At 53.0% G+C, this 13,611-nt stretch overlaps 1 protein-coding gene across 3 annotated transcripts in view; it reads left to right on the top strand.

Moving 5' to 3' along the window:
• The window catches only part of ARHGAP26 (Rho GTPase activating protein 26), a 107,609-nt gene that overhangs the window by 87,978 nt on the left and 6,020 nt on the right, over window positions 1-13,611 (top strand). Inside the window, exon 21 of one of the 3 annotated variants that reach the window (XM_054642783.2) lies at window positions 11,471-13,084. The exons of the other annotated variants lie outside the window; for them this stretch is intronic. Coding sequence (XP_054498758.1) covers window positions 11,471-11,501 — 31 coding nt within the window. The 3' untranslated portion in view covers window positions 11,502-13,084. Of the gene's footprint in view, window positions 1-11,470; window positions 13,085-13,611 lie in introns of those variants that run through there. 3 annotated transcript variants of the gene reach the window in all.

The raw sequence follows: 13,611 nt of genomic DNA, 5'->3' as shown, positions 1-13,611 counted from the left end.
TGGGGAGCAGAGGCACCGTGCTGTTCCCCAGGGATTAGGTGAGCAGGCTGGCACTCAACCAGGTGCTTGTGCCAGTTACAGAGCCTTGAGTTCTGTGAGCTGAAACAGGGCTGAGCAGGACAGCACTGGCAGCTCGTGGCTCTGACAGTGCTGGTGGCATTTGGTGCTTTTCCACAAGCCCAGTGATTATGAGATAATTTCTGCACATGCAGGAGCACACGGGGTTTTGGTCTGTGTTGAGCTGAAGTTTGAATTATGGATCCTCAGGGGGCTACCACAGGGCAAATATTCTCTGTGACCCCAAATATTTAAATCAAATGTCTTTAATCCAGTCTTTGACTGAAGCAGCTAACTTGATTTTATTCTGAGTGTGTGTGGATGTCACTCTCCCCGCTTGCCCAGGAGCAGGGGCTGTGCCTGTGTTTCTGAGAGCTCCATGGGGTTCTGCCCTCGGCGGGGTTTGGTGAGGATGAGGAGGGTGAGGAGGCTGCCAGCAGCGGGTCTGTGCCCAGCCCTGCCCTGTGTTTGCAGGCTGGGCCAGGGCAGGGTGTCTGAATGGTGCCAGTGTCCAGCAGCTCCGGCCCTGCTCGGCAGGGCTGCCCAAATCCTGTCTCCATAAAGGCACTTCTGTTTGGCCAGGCAGCTGAGAAATGTGGGCTCTGCAGGCAGCCCCGGGCAGCCCCGCACTCTGCCCCGGGCTGGGGCGGCTGCTGCTGCTGTGCTGGGCTTCTGGGGCTGCCCTGGAATTAGAGGGCTGCCCACATTTAGGGTCTGTGGCCGTGGGAGGCTCTGGAGGTGCCTCGGGGTTTGTGCTGCTTCAAACGCTGCCCAATCCTCTGCTGGTCCTGTGACACCTATCCCTGAGCTCTGCTTCAGGACTTTGGGGTTTTTCTTGTGTTCTTCACAATTTCCTGTGATTTTTAAATGTGGACCAGGGCTGGGGAGCTGTTCAGGAGGGGCTGTCTCCTCTCCATGAGCCCTGTGCTCACCCAGACTGGGAAGCTGCAGGGAAAGGAGTTGGGTCATTCTGATGATATATTGATTCAGAATATTCTGCTGATATTCCTGTGGAAATAACTCCTGTGCATTTCAGAGGGAGGCTCCTTGGAGTGCAAATGTTGAGGCCTGCAGGCCTGGGGCATTTCTTGTGTCCCATTTGTGGCTGTGAGCACCAATGTGTCCGAGGTGGCCTTTAAATGTGCCAGCTGTAAATTGTGAGCACCATCTGTGAAATGAGAGATGTTTGTTTGAGCTTCTGTTTACAAAAGCCCTTGGCTCCCTGCTAAATGCTCGTGTATCCCCCAGGTCTGCTCTGCCAGGAGCTGGGCCAGTTCCTAAATCCCCCTGGTGAGCGAGTGCTGCTCCTTCCCAGCTGCTGCAGCAGTGGCTGTGCTGGGGCTGGGGTCCCCCCACCTCGGTGCTGGGCCCCCTGTCCCCCTCCCCAGGGAAATGGGCTCCTTCTGAAGTGCTTTCCCTGGAGCACAGTCCACAGTCTCCCATCTAGAGGGAAATTGTTTTGGTGCTGGGCTCAGGCTCTTCCTTCCCAGCCACCAATCGGGCTTTTACGATGGGAATGCATTTATTTATTAGGGCTGGGTTTATTTTTATGGAAAAACTGCTCTGGGCAGGAGCTGTACTGGGTGAGTCAGCAGGACTGCTGTCCCATGCCAGGAGCTGTCACTGTGCCTGCAGCTGCCTGGGCACCAGGGCCACCAGAGCCTGGGCAGGGATGGTGCCCAAAGCACTGCTGGGTTTCTGTGTCCCCTTGGTCTGTGTGTCCTGTTGGGTGTCTTTATCGTGCCCCTGCAGAAAGCATTTTCCTTAGGAAACAGCCAAGCATGAAGCAGAAAGCATTGTGCCTCTAGCAGAGATGTGTCCTTAGCTGAGCCAGGGGAAGGACAAGGGAATGGCTTCAAAGTGATAGGAGAGGGTTAGATGGGGTATGGGGTAGGAATTGTTCCCTGGGAGGGTGGGCAGGCCCTGGCACAGGGTGCCCAGAGCAGCTGGGGCTGCCTCATCCCTCAGGGATGGGCTGGGCTTGGAGTGACCTGGGACAGGGGAAGGTGTCCCTGCCTGTGTCAGGGGTGGCACTGGGTGGTTCCAACCAGGAGACAGAAGCAGTTTAACACCCTTCCCATGTTCATCCAGGCCTGCCAGTGTTCCCAGTGCTGCTGCCCATCCTCAGGGCCAGGGCACTGCTGGAGATGGGGCCATGGGCCAGGCTGAGCCCCCACACTGCCAGCCCTGGCCCAGGCTGATGCTGCCCCTCCTTCACCCCAGGGACTTGGCATTTAGGGAAATAATAACCTTGGGAAACTCAGATTTAGTCAGTGCATGTCTATTTGCATTTAATTTCATTTTCTCACTGACCAAGTATGGCTATTTCTTGCCCTCTGTGGGTATGGAAAGAAATGAGGAGCAGATCTAAGGTCTAGTGCTCATGAAAAAATAACCCAGTTACTCCAAGGAAGAGTGGTTATTCCCACATAAATAAATCTTCATTAGGCATCCCATTAAAATTGAACATTTCTCTTTCCATGACTGAAAATGAGAGAAATGTCTACTATTACTGTCTCTATCAGGAACTTCTCCAGGTGGCTGGGAGGGAGCTGGGGGACAGGGGACAGCACAGCAGAGCCATGGGACTGGGGTGATGCTGCACCTTCCTCCCATTGCTCCGTTCCTGTGCTCTGCTCTGAAGGCCCTCACCATCCCAGAATCCACACACTGCTTTGGCTTGGAATGACCTTCAACTCCTTCACCCCACAGGCAGGGACACTTTCCACTGTCCCAGGTTGCTCCAAGCCCTGTCCTGCCTGGCCTTGGACACTTCCAGGGATGGGGCAATGCATCAAACAGGAGAGGGTAGGGTTTCTTTGGAAAAATGGTCTCTTAAAAATGCAGGTTTCTTTGACAGTTATCAGCTGGGACACAGGAAAGCAAGAGCACGTGAGGTGGAGCAAACAGACCTTTACCTGCTGCTGGTCCCTCTCCTGGGGAGCTGGGCAGGAGAGAGCAGGCTGTGCTGTGCTGTGCTGCCCATCTGTGCTCACCAGAGGGGCTGTGCTGAGCCAGCAATGAGTCCTTCACCTGCCTGACCTGCAGTTCCTGTCCCTGTGCTCCCAGGCCCTTTTCTGCTGAGCTTTCATGGCTCTCTGCTGGGTGGCTCCTGTTGTTTATATTCCTGAAGAATAATGGCAATTAGAGGTGCAGAGGCGCAGGAGCGGGTCCCACCCTCATCCTGCCTTCCCGGCAGCCACTTTGGGAATGTCCCTCTGAAATGGCATCTCTGGGACTTCTGTTTAAGAAATTTACTCATAAATCAGCTGCTCCTGTCCCTGAGGAGCCTGGATTCTCACCCGCTCTCCTCCCACCCTCATATTCAGCCCCACTTTAATTTGGAAAAAGGCCAGGAAAATGCACTGGTGTTTTGTTTTGCTGTGTGTCAGTATAAAAACAGTGACTTGTGCTCAGAGGGGTCCAAACCAAGAGGAATTTCTCCATGGAAAGGGAGCTCAGGCACTGGAACTGCCCAGGGATTTGGGGTGCCCATCCCTGGAGTGTCCAGGGAAGGGCTGGAGGTCACATTTGGTGCTCTGGGCTGGGGACAGGGTGGGCATTGGGCACAGCTGGGACTGGATGCTCTTGGAGGTCATTTCCAGCCTAAATGACTCTGGGATTCCACGTGTTCCTCCTGGCTGGAGAGCTGGTGCCCAGGGGGGTGCCAGGGGATGGTGCTGGAGGGGATGGGGCTGCCAGCCTGCCCCAGAGGCTCCCCTCTTGCACTGGACTCTCAGGGCCCTGCGTGGTTCTCACTGTAGCAAAGACGTTTCTATTGCACGTTAATGGCATTTTCTGGTTCTCTGTTCACGTGAAATTCCAAAGCAAACCCTGTGTTCAGCACCGGGCCTGTGCCATGGCTGGGAGCTGCCTGGGGTGGGGAGCGAGGAACTGCGAGGAAATAGGAACTTGATTAATTGTGAGGCTTTGGGCAAAACAAAGCTGTTTCTTCTTCCTTCCACAGCATTGTGGCCGCCTGGCCGTGAGCCACCGCGGCCCTGGAGCGAGCCAAGAGCTGGGAGAGGCGTGCTGGGGCCAGCAGAGCAGGGCTGGGGCTCCCTGGGGACCCTCTGTCCCCTGCTGCCCTTCCTTGGGGGGCTGAGCACCCCGGCTGTGCTGGGCACCCGTGGGTGAGTGCAGGGAGCCCAGCTGGACACGGGGGCTGGGGGGAAGCGTCTGCCTCCATCTGCTCCCTGCAGCCACTCCAAGCTCAGCCCTGACCCCAAAACTCTGCTCTTCTGCCTAATCTGGGTTTGGATCGCCGAGGCCAGCCCCGAGGGGCGGATCTTCGGCTGCCAAACAATAAATGGCATTTTTGGGGGATTAGGTAAAATCTTGTAATCACAGCAGCTCCAGAACAGCCTTATCTAAATGGCTCTTTAAGAGGAGCAGACCAGTTCCCAGCTGTGGTCCCAGGCTGGGACAGGGGGTTTTACACCCAGTAGCTGTGGTTGCAGCAGGGTGGGATGGCTGCAGCTGGTGCAAGAGGTGCCCTGGGTGGCTCCCAGCCCTGATCCCCACCCCAGGCTTTTGCTGCTTGAAGGGTTGCCTTCCAGGCAGGGTCAGGATACTCGATTATTTCACCTCCCCTCAATACCTCCTTTAGTGGCTGCTCAGGGTTGGCATCCTCTGTGCCTCAGACGGGGTTGGTTTGTGCTCAGGAGGAGCAGAGATTGCTGCCAGGCTAGAACAGAACCCGCCTATCTCCCAGTCTTCATACTTGAGAAAAGCTCCTAAAATTCCCAGTCTGCTGCTTGGCTGATTCCAGATGACATAACATTCAAACTATCCTGTGACTTATTTATTTTTTTTGGTGCAGACTGTTGTGAGGGTGTCTGTGTGTTTGTTTCTTTTAGAGCAGTTTTAGCTTGGGAGTCCTAGATCATGCCTGTGGTGAGAAAGCTCCATAAACCAGAGTGATTCAGGGCTCTGGCAAATGTCCTTAAACCTGGCTCATGGAAAACACAAGCAGCAAACTTAGCAGACTCCACAGATAAATATACTTGAGGCTTAGTTGCTGATGGCCATATAATCTTTAAATTTATATCTATATCTCTATATATACATGTATATGTACAGATTCCATATAGAAGGTTGAACTTTATGATCTTGGAGGTCTTTTCCAACCTTCATGATTCCATGAATTCCATCCCTTGTTGTGCTTAAATAATTTATTTTCGGAGCATCTGTATCCTTCCAGGAGGTGTTTTAAGATGTGTGGAGAGGAGCAATGCCTGTGGGCTGCAGGAGCAGGGGGCGGTTTGGGGAGGGCAGAGGTGGATTTCCCTTTGAGGTGGGATGTTCCAGGCTGTTGGGGTAAGAGAAGCCCCCAGCAGTGGGATCCTGCCTGCCCCAGCATCTCCGTGTGCTGCTCTGGGCTGGCAGGGGGAAAGCTGGGCTGTGCTTTCCTGCTGTGTGGGCTCTCCACGGGCCCTGGAGTTTGGCACAGCAACTGTGCAAAGCTTGAGCTCCTTCACTTTCAGTCAGCTCTTGGTCTAGAAACTTTCCACAAATTGAACTTGAAAGTGAAGCCAAATATTCTCATAAAAGGAGTCTCCAGCCCTGTGGCCAGCCCCACGTGACCCAGTGGTCAGAGATCAAAACATTTCCTCCATCTCATCCCCTCAAACAAAGGTGAAGTGTCAGGCTGAGAGCCCTCTGCTAACGGGAGCAGGAATGAGTTGGGGTGGCTCTGAACGCTCTGCCTTGCCCTGGCCATGGGCTCCTCTGGGCTCTGGTGGCACAGGGCTGTGTGGGTGGCTGCAGATGGACAGACAGATGGACAGATGAACTTCAGAGGCTCTGCACTCCAGGCCCTCCTGCAGCCTGACTCCCACCATCCACAGCTTTTCCCAGTGCTGCTCCTCAGGAGGCTCCTCAGATGTTTCTGCCTTTGAAGAGCACTGTTCTATTTGGGTGATGCTCTGGGAACATCTAAGGGTGCTTCTCGCAAGCTGAATTAATTTAGATTTCCTTGCAAGAGTTCTAAAAAAGCACCTTAAACTTCAGCAGCACATGATGCTTAAGAGGCAGCTTTCTGGAAAGCCTTGGGAAAAAAAGAGATCTTGCACTTGCTCTCCTAATTCCTGTAATTAGTGTGGAGATCGCAGCATAGCAGCGTCTTCTTCAAAGAAACTGCCTCAGACAAATATTGGCTAATGGAAATTTTACTTTCAAATGGAGCAGGATTTGAAATCCATCCCAGTCACTGTGGGGGGATGGATGCAGGAATCAAAGATGCTCCACCAAAGGCTTCCCAGGGGCAGTCACAGGCACTCTGTGTGCTGAGCTGTTCTGTGGAGCTCAGGATCATCATCCTGCTGGCCAGGCTTCTCTTTCTCCTCCCCTGCCTGCCCTCCCCACTTTGATTTTGGGGTCCCAGCCTGCTCAGCCCCCATCCAGCTCTGCTCCCGTTGCTCAGTCAATGTCTGAGTTTCCTTTGGGCAGAATGTCAAGTGTGAGCCCAGCCAAACCTTGCATTGAGCCTGCTGAAAGCAGAGTGATGGTACATTAGGTCTTCCTGCCACCTATAAATGTCACCCCAGGTGAAATATAGTAGAGAAACGGCCAAGTGCATTCTTTGGTTCCTCTTTTTGCAGGGAGGTCAAATTCAAAACCAGGGATGTGGCCCAGACTCTCCCTTGGAAGTCTTTTGACAGCTCTGGGGTGTTTTTGAGGCAGTGCTGGGCTCCAGCCCCACCAGACAGCACTGGGAGTGCTGAAAGCATCCCAGAGCTGCCCCGTGGCCCGACTGGAAGGAGCTGGGCTGGCACAGGGGATGTGAGCAGGGTTCAGATGGGGACCACCCCGGGGGCCACCCCTCCCACACCATCCCATTTCCCCTTTCCCAGCAGAAGGCTGACAGTTCCCCCAAAGGGACTGAGCAGAGCAGGGCTGCTGCTCACAGAGACATCGTGTCTCCTCTGAAAGGGGATCCTTGTGCCTGATTAATCTCCTAAATTAGCTGGGGCTGCAAGGCCTCTGCTTTCCCCTCACCTGGGGGTAACCCAATCCCGTGGCTGCTGTGCAGACACTGGTGACAGGGCAGTGCTAAGCTGGGACATTGTCAGCAGCCCCAGAGCTGTCACAGTCCCCAGGCTGGCCCCGTGCCCTGGGCTGGGAGTGGGGGATCCTCAGGGAAGGTGTCCTGGCTGGGCACTGGGAAGGGAACTGCTGGGGAGCCTGGGTTGGAAGTGCTGGGTGCACAGCACAGCAGTGGCTGCAGCACAGGGGGATTTGGGAAAGCGCACAGGAAAAGGAGTGGAAAAATAGCTCACCATGAAGAAGTCAATTGAATGCATTAATCTTTGCTGTATTTGATTACTGGGAAGGGTTCTCCAAGGCTACATGTCCAGCTTGATGGCAGAGAGAGAAATTGAGGCTGGGCCAGTAAACTGGGAGGGTTGTGGTGCTCCCACCTCCCAGCTGTGCAACTGGAGGAGAGTTTTGCTGGTTAGAGCTGCTGAGGCAAAAATGTTATTACGAAGTTTGGTGGTTTTAAGTGAAAAAAAAAATCGAAAAAGAAAGAACAGAACTAACATGGTGTTTCTTTTGATAAATATGATCAAGTTGGATTGTTTCAGTGTTGTGGTCTGCGAGGTTTGCAGTGAAATGCTCTGATCAGCTTTTGTAACTGGTGTGTGCAGAATGCTGCAGAGCAAGGCAGCACGAGGCCAAACGGACAAAACAAAATCTGGGAAACCAAGAAAATGCAGAAAATTATTATGCATTGTCTTTAATCATCCATTATTCTTAAATCACCTTCTCAGGCCCAAGTAATCCCCATTGTTTTTCCCACTGCGTGTGCTCTCCGTGGGCAGTGTTGGCTCCTTGTGCAGGGAGGAGATTTACACACTAAAAAATGAGAGTTTGAGCCTGTGGTGCTAATGAGCCTCAAAGGAACTGTCTTTGTTTTCTGTTAGGATCTGAGCCTGGAAGTGGCCTCCTATCAAGTTATGTTGGGAATATTCCTTAGCCAGGAATGAATTTTTTACAGTGGGGAATAACTGTTCTGGTCGTTTCCAGAAACAGCTTTAAAAGTGAGAGGAGTCTCTCTCCCCTTGGAGCGCTGACAGTGCCAGCTCCTGGGGGCGTTGCTGCTGCCATCCCGAGGTTGTGCCCTCCTTGGGGGTGGCAGAGCACTGTGTTCCCCCCTGGGAGCTTGTGGGGCAGAGCAGGGGATCCCCCATTGCCTGCCTTGGGCCATCCGAGCATCCCTGCTGGTTCCTGCAGCAGAACAGCTCTGCCAGCCACAGGAGGCTCAGCCTGGGGAAATAAGAACCAAATGCCCTCACTTGGCACCCAAAGCCAGGCTCCCAGGGCGCTGGGGCAGCACGGGGTGGGAGCCTTGGGAGGGGTCAGGGCTGCCCTCCCTGGGGCAGGTGGTGATGCTGGCAGCAAGGACAGCATCCTTCTGTGTCCCTCACTTCCCTGCAGCTCTGAGTTCCCAAAAGGAGGTCACCCTCAGCCACACAGCTCAGTTTAGCTGCTGGTGGCTGGCAGAGGCAGCCCGGCAGTGCCCTGGGGCTGCCTGGGGCACAGGATGTGTTTAGCTCAAATATTTGATCCTCCCAAACCCCCCACAGCTGAGCTGGGAGCTGTGATCCCACAGGGACTTTAATTTCCTTCATTTTCCAAGGATCCCATATGGTTGTTGGGGTGGCAGATGGGAGAGTTTTCTTTTCAGGGGGATGTAAGATTGCAGTGCATTGAATGCCAGAGAGGAGTGAGATTTCTGGAGGGCTGTTGAGTTCTGCTTAATTGCAAACAGAATTTGTTGGTGACTAATGCACCCAGCCTTGCAGCATTATCTCATGTTAGAAGCTGTGGCACGATGGAGAAGCCATGACTAAGACACTGGCTCCTGATTTACCAACACTTCCCTCCTAAACTGCTGCTTTGGCTCCCTGCTGCCACATTACAACTTTTCTATTAATAATTAAGAGCTTTAACACAGTTTGAAAGCACTTGGTTCAACATAAAACCTTCCAGCCTGATTTTGAGTCAGCTGAGAGCCTTTTGGGCAGAGAGGAAGAGGGAGGAGGGTATTGATGGAGCAGAAAATGCAGCTGCTGAGCAAAAGGTGGAGTGAGATATTGGGAAGCAATGCTTCCCTGGGAGGGTGGGCAGGTGGCACAGGGTGCCCAGAGCAGCTGGGGCTGCCCCTGGGTCCCTGGCAGTGCCCCAGGCCAGGCTGGACAGGGCTGGGAGCAGCCTGGGACAGTGGGAGGTGTCCCTGCCATGGCAGGGGTGGCACTGGATGGGCTTTAAGGTCCCTTCCAGCCCCAGGCCATTCTGTGACTCCAGGTCTTGTCCAGGCAGGAGCTGTGGCTGCCTCCATTCCCTGCCCTGCCCCACCTCCCCTGCCTGTCCCAGTGCTGGGACTGTGTGAGAGCAGCCACTGCTGGGTCTGTAGCTCGCTGGTGATCCTGTAATTCTCTGTTTCAAACAAGTTGTGCAGCTGTCACTGAGATGCTGTTCCCTGTTAAGATGTCACCATGCCCCGTCACCTGGAGCTCACCTGGCGCGAGGACACCTGTGCTGGCACCAGGCTGGTGCTGCAGCTTCCTTCCTGCAGCTCTTGCTCACGCTGAGAACTCTCCCACTGCTGACTCTCTGCTTGCTCCCTCGCTGTCTCCAGCACTAGCAGCAGGCTCTGAGCTTCGTGCCAGAATTCTGTTCCTGTCACCTCCTCCCTCTGCACCATCGAGCACCATCCGTCTGCGCCTGGAGATGGGAATGTGGGACAGCAGCTCCTCCCCAGAGCCAGAACTCAGCCTGGGCTCTCTCCTAGTCAAGTGGAAAAGCTTTTGGATGGTTTCTGAAATGACTAAAGCAGGGAAATATTCCCACACACGGGAAATCAGCCAAGCAGCAAAGTGACAAGACAAACCCATGTGCTAAGTGTCATCAGGATTACCGAGGGACACGTCCGTGTTGTTGGAAAGAAGATTCTGAAATCTGTGCTGATGGAGATGTGGGGAAGGTCTGTACTGAAGAATTTGAGTTTTTTTGGACCAGTTTGGTCAAGTGATGCTGACCACAGGCCATTCCAGCTGCTTATTTCTTTAAATTTCTTTAAATTTTTCCCACCTAAACAAGCATGCAGCAACGTTGCTTCTGCAGAGAGTAACACTGCAGAGAGTTTAACATCATTTTTCTTACCAAGCACAGGAAGAGCCCTGCCAGACTGGAGCCCTGTGAGCTGGTGGTCAGGTCTGGGGTGGTTCTGCCAGGGGTACCCAGGAGCTGCTTCCTAGAGCCCATCCATCACTCCAAGCTTTGCTGGGACCTGCTGCACTGCTTGAGCTCCATGAGCTTCCCAATCCCAGCCTGCCTTCCATTTCATTTAGGCAACTGAGCCATGGCTGCTGGTGAGCTGCAGTCTTGTCCTTGTTTCAGCAGAGCTGAAGTGCTTTGGCATTACATAAAGCTGTAATTTTCTTTTTTCTTGTTACCTTTGAGAAGAACCTTATGTTCCACAGCTTTGTTCTATAGGAATAGATTAGGGAGCAAAGGGCTGGGTGGTCCTTGATGTATTTTTCTGCAGTCAGGTACTGATCATGTCAGAAGGGGAATATTGTTGTTTATTCTTGAGGTGATTTCATGAAAGGGCTGGAATGCATCAGTGGGCTCTGCCCGTCCATAGCTCTGAGATGTTCTGTGGCAGAAATAGCCCCGAGTTCCACAAAAATAAACAGGTTGTAAACATGTTTGAAGTGGAACTGATGTCCTCTCGGCCAGGAGATCAAAGCAGCAGAACTTGTCTGGAGACCTGCTGAGAGGGGCTCTGAGAGCTGCACATGCCTGGGGGCCTGAGCCGGCTGAGGAGCGCCAGAGGCAGCCTGGGGGAGGAAGAGCAATGAAAGAGGCAAGTTAGGAGAAAAGAGCACAATTTTTTTTTTTTTTACCTCCAGCAACTCCATCAGAGTCTTGAAACAAGAGCTTTTTTTCACATGTTTGGGCAGCAAACTAAACATCTGCATGGGAAAGGCAGCGTGTACGGCCGGCGCGGGAAGCAGGGAGGAGGATTTAGCTCCTAAATTCATTTCCAAGTACTGTGTTTGCTGGAAGAGTGGGATTGCCAGAGGGACACGTGGAGTGGAAGGTGCAGGTGCCCCTGCAGGTGCTGTGGCACAGTGCCCTCCTTGCCCTGCCCGTGCCCAGCAGAGCTCCCTCCCTGTGGGACCACAGCCACTGCCTCCGAGGCGCAGTCAAACCAGCAGGAAGGGCAAGAGCCTCAGGATGCCTTGGGCTGCGGACTCGTGGAGTTCCCCCTGCTGCTTCTGCTAGGGAAAGGTCCATTCTCACCTTGGAAGACTCTAATTTGAGCCATTTCTTTGTTTCCTGCTTCTGATGGTTTTGGTTCTTAGCAATTTTCTCTGTTTTGTTTCCACTGTGCACCCAACAGGAAGAGCCCCTCGCAAAGCCCTCCTGAGTAAGAAGAAGAAAAAAAACGTCCAGCTGACATTTGCTGCCTGCAGGCAGCTGCCAGAACTTCCCCTCAGCCTCTCACCATCTCTGCTCTTTTTGTGAGAAACAAAGGAAATTGGATCCTACAAGAAAACTGTTTTCCAAAACGCCAGAGACCTTGGGATAGCCCGTTCCCTCCTGTGCACTGACATCTCCAGCGAGGCAGGACTTGGGTCTGGCAGTCACATAAGCTCAGGAAGGTGAAACTCAAGCAGCAGCTTGAAAATAAATTCCTGTATTTCATGGGAGGGAGGTGAACCCTCCATACCCACCATACCCCAGGGTCTGTCAGTGCTGGGCAGCAGCTCAGGTGAGTCCTGAGCTATCCATGGGTTCTTCTTCAGGAAATGTTCTGGAAGGACTTGCAGAGCAGCTCAGTCACCGTAAGACCACGTTCATCTCCTCTGTGAGCACCTGCCAGGTGCTCTGCACACCCCAATGCACACACTGGAATTAGTGACCCACTCTCTCTGTGGGTTTGCTGGGCACAGAGTGTTTTCTGTGGCACCAGGGTTCCAAAGACACCAAAATCCTGCTCCAAACTACTGATAACTTCTCAGGCAGAGGCTGGCCCAAGTGTTGGTTCTTTCAGGCTTTTTTCCCTGATAACTCTGAGATCCTGCTGGTTGCATTCCCTGCTGTCATGAGCGGAGCAGGAGCACAGTGGTGGAGCGATGACAGCGCCTTGAGGAGAAATGAGAGCTGCATTCTTTTGCCATGATTTCATCTCAAAAAGTGCAGTAGCGATTTCCAGTCCTGGAGCCCTGTACCATTGGATTTTCCTTCCTTTGTGCAGTGGAGAGGACCAGGGCTGGTGGCAGACATGGTGCCCATCCCATTCTGGCACACCAGTGCCCTGTCACAGTGCCCATCCCATCACTGGCACACCAGTGCCATGTCCCAGTGCCCATCCCATGCTGGCACACCAGTGCCCTGTCACAGTGCCCATCCCATCACTGGCACACCAGTGCCCTGTCCCAGTGCCCATCCCATGCTGGCACACCCAGTGCCATGGCCTGTTGCACCTCGAGCCTGCTGCCCACAGCCACAGTGCTGGGAGGGCTGTTGGGTGTTGGTGGCCACTCTCAGCAGGACAGGCTCAGCCACATTTTGGTCACCAGCTCATCGCCCCTCCAAGTCCCACCTTGGCCAGGCTCCTCTTGGAGAAGGGAATTGCTAGGCCATCTCTTTGAAAGAAGTGTTGCTTAAAGGGTTAATTTTGGCAGTTTGGGATGACTTGTGACCTTGGTAGCACCTCCCATTTCGGGGTGGGAATAGATGGAGTTTCTGGTAAGTACCAATGGCTGTCAGGTATGGTAAAGACCAAGGAAAGCTCATTTTTCAAAAGATGGACAGTTTTTATGACAGAAATGCTGAAGGATTGTTTCTAGTGATGATTATTAGCAGAACATTTGGAGGACCTCATTGATAGCCTGCCTGACAGCATTCCATGTTTTCCAGCCTCTGATGAAGTCATGCTGCACTCACTGCTGTATCCATTTCTCTGTATGTGTAATCTTCTGACATAATAAAGGTGTTGCCTGTAATTTCAGAGGGAATTAATCAGTGTCTGTTGAATCCAGTGACACAGCTTCTGCAAGGAGTCCAGCCAAGAGTTTGGCCTTAAGCAGAGATGGTCCAATTTCCAAGGGGAAAGCATCCATGTCATAAATATCCCCGCGTGGCGGCAGCCAGAGGACACTGGGGAAGGTTAAACGTTGGTCTGAGCTCCTGCAGGGCTGAGGTTCTCCACGTGTTCTGGAGCCACCATTCCCTGAATCCCCTCCCTGTACCCCAGTAGGCCCCAGCTGAGGGGTAAGGACATCCTGGGGGCTGTGCCCTGTCCCCACCTCGTCAGACCTGTGTGATCAGAGGTACTGTCCCTCTCTCAAGGAGAAAACATAAGTCATGATGCTTTTACAAAACAACTTGTTTTTACAGAGGCACTTGCAGTGTGGAGAGAGACTTTTGGTGTTTTATCAGGGATGGAGTTTCTAATCTGAATTGGATAGGGAATACCAATGAGTGCTAAGCAGAGAAGCAGTAAATTAATCAAGCTGGTATTTTGGTACAATAATT

Source organism: Agelaius phoeniceus, chromosome 15 (genome assembly GCF_051311805.1).
Source record: "Agelaius phoeniceus isolate bAgePho1 chromosome 15, bAgePho1.hap1, whole genome shotgun sequence".
Lineage (NCBI taxonomy): Eukaryota > Metazoa > Chordata > Aves > Passeriformes > Icteridae > Agelaius > Agelaius phoeniceus.
Note: the sequence above shows the minus strand (reverse complement) of the source record. Positions and strands in the feature narration are given on the sequence as shown.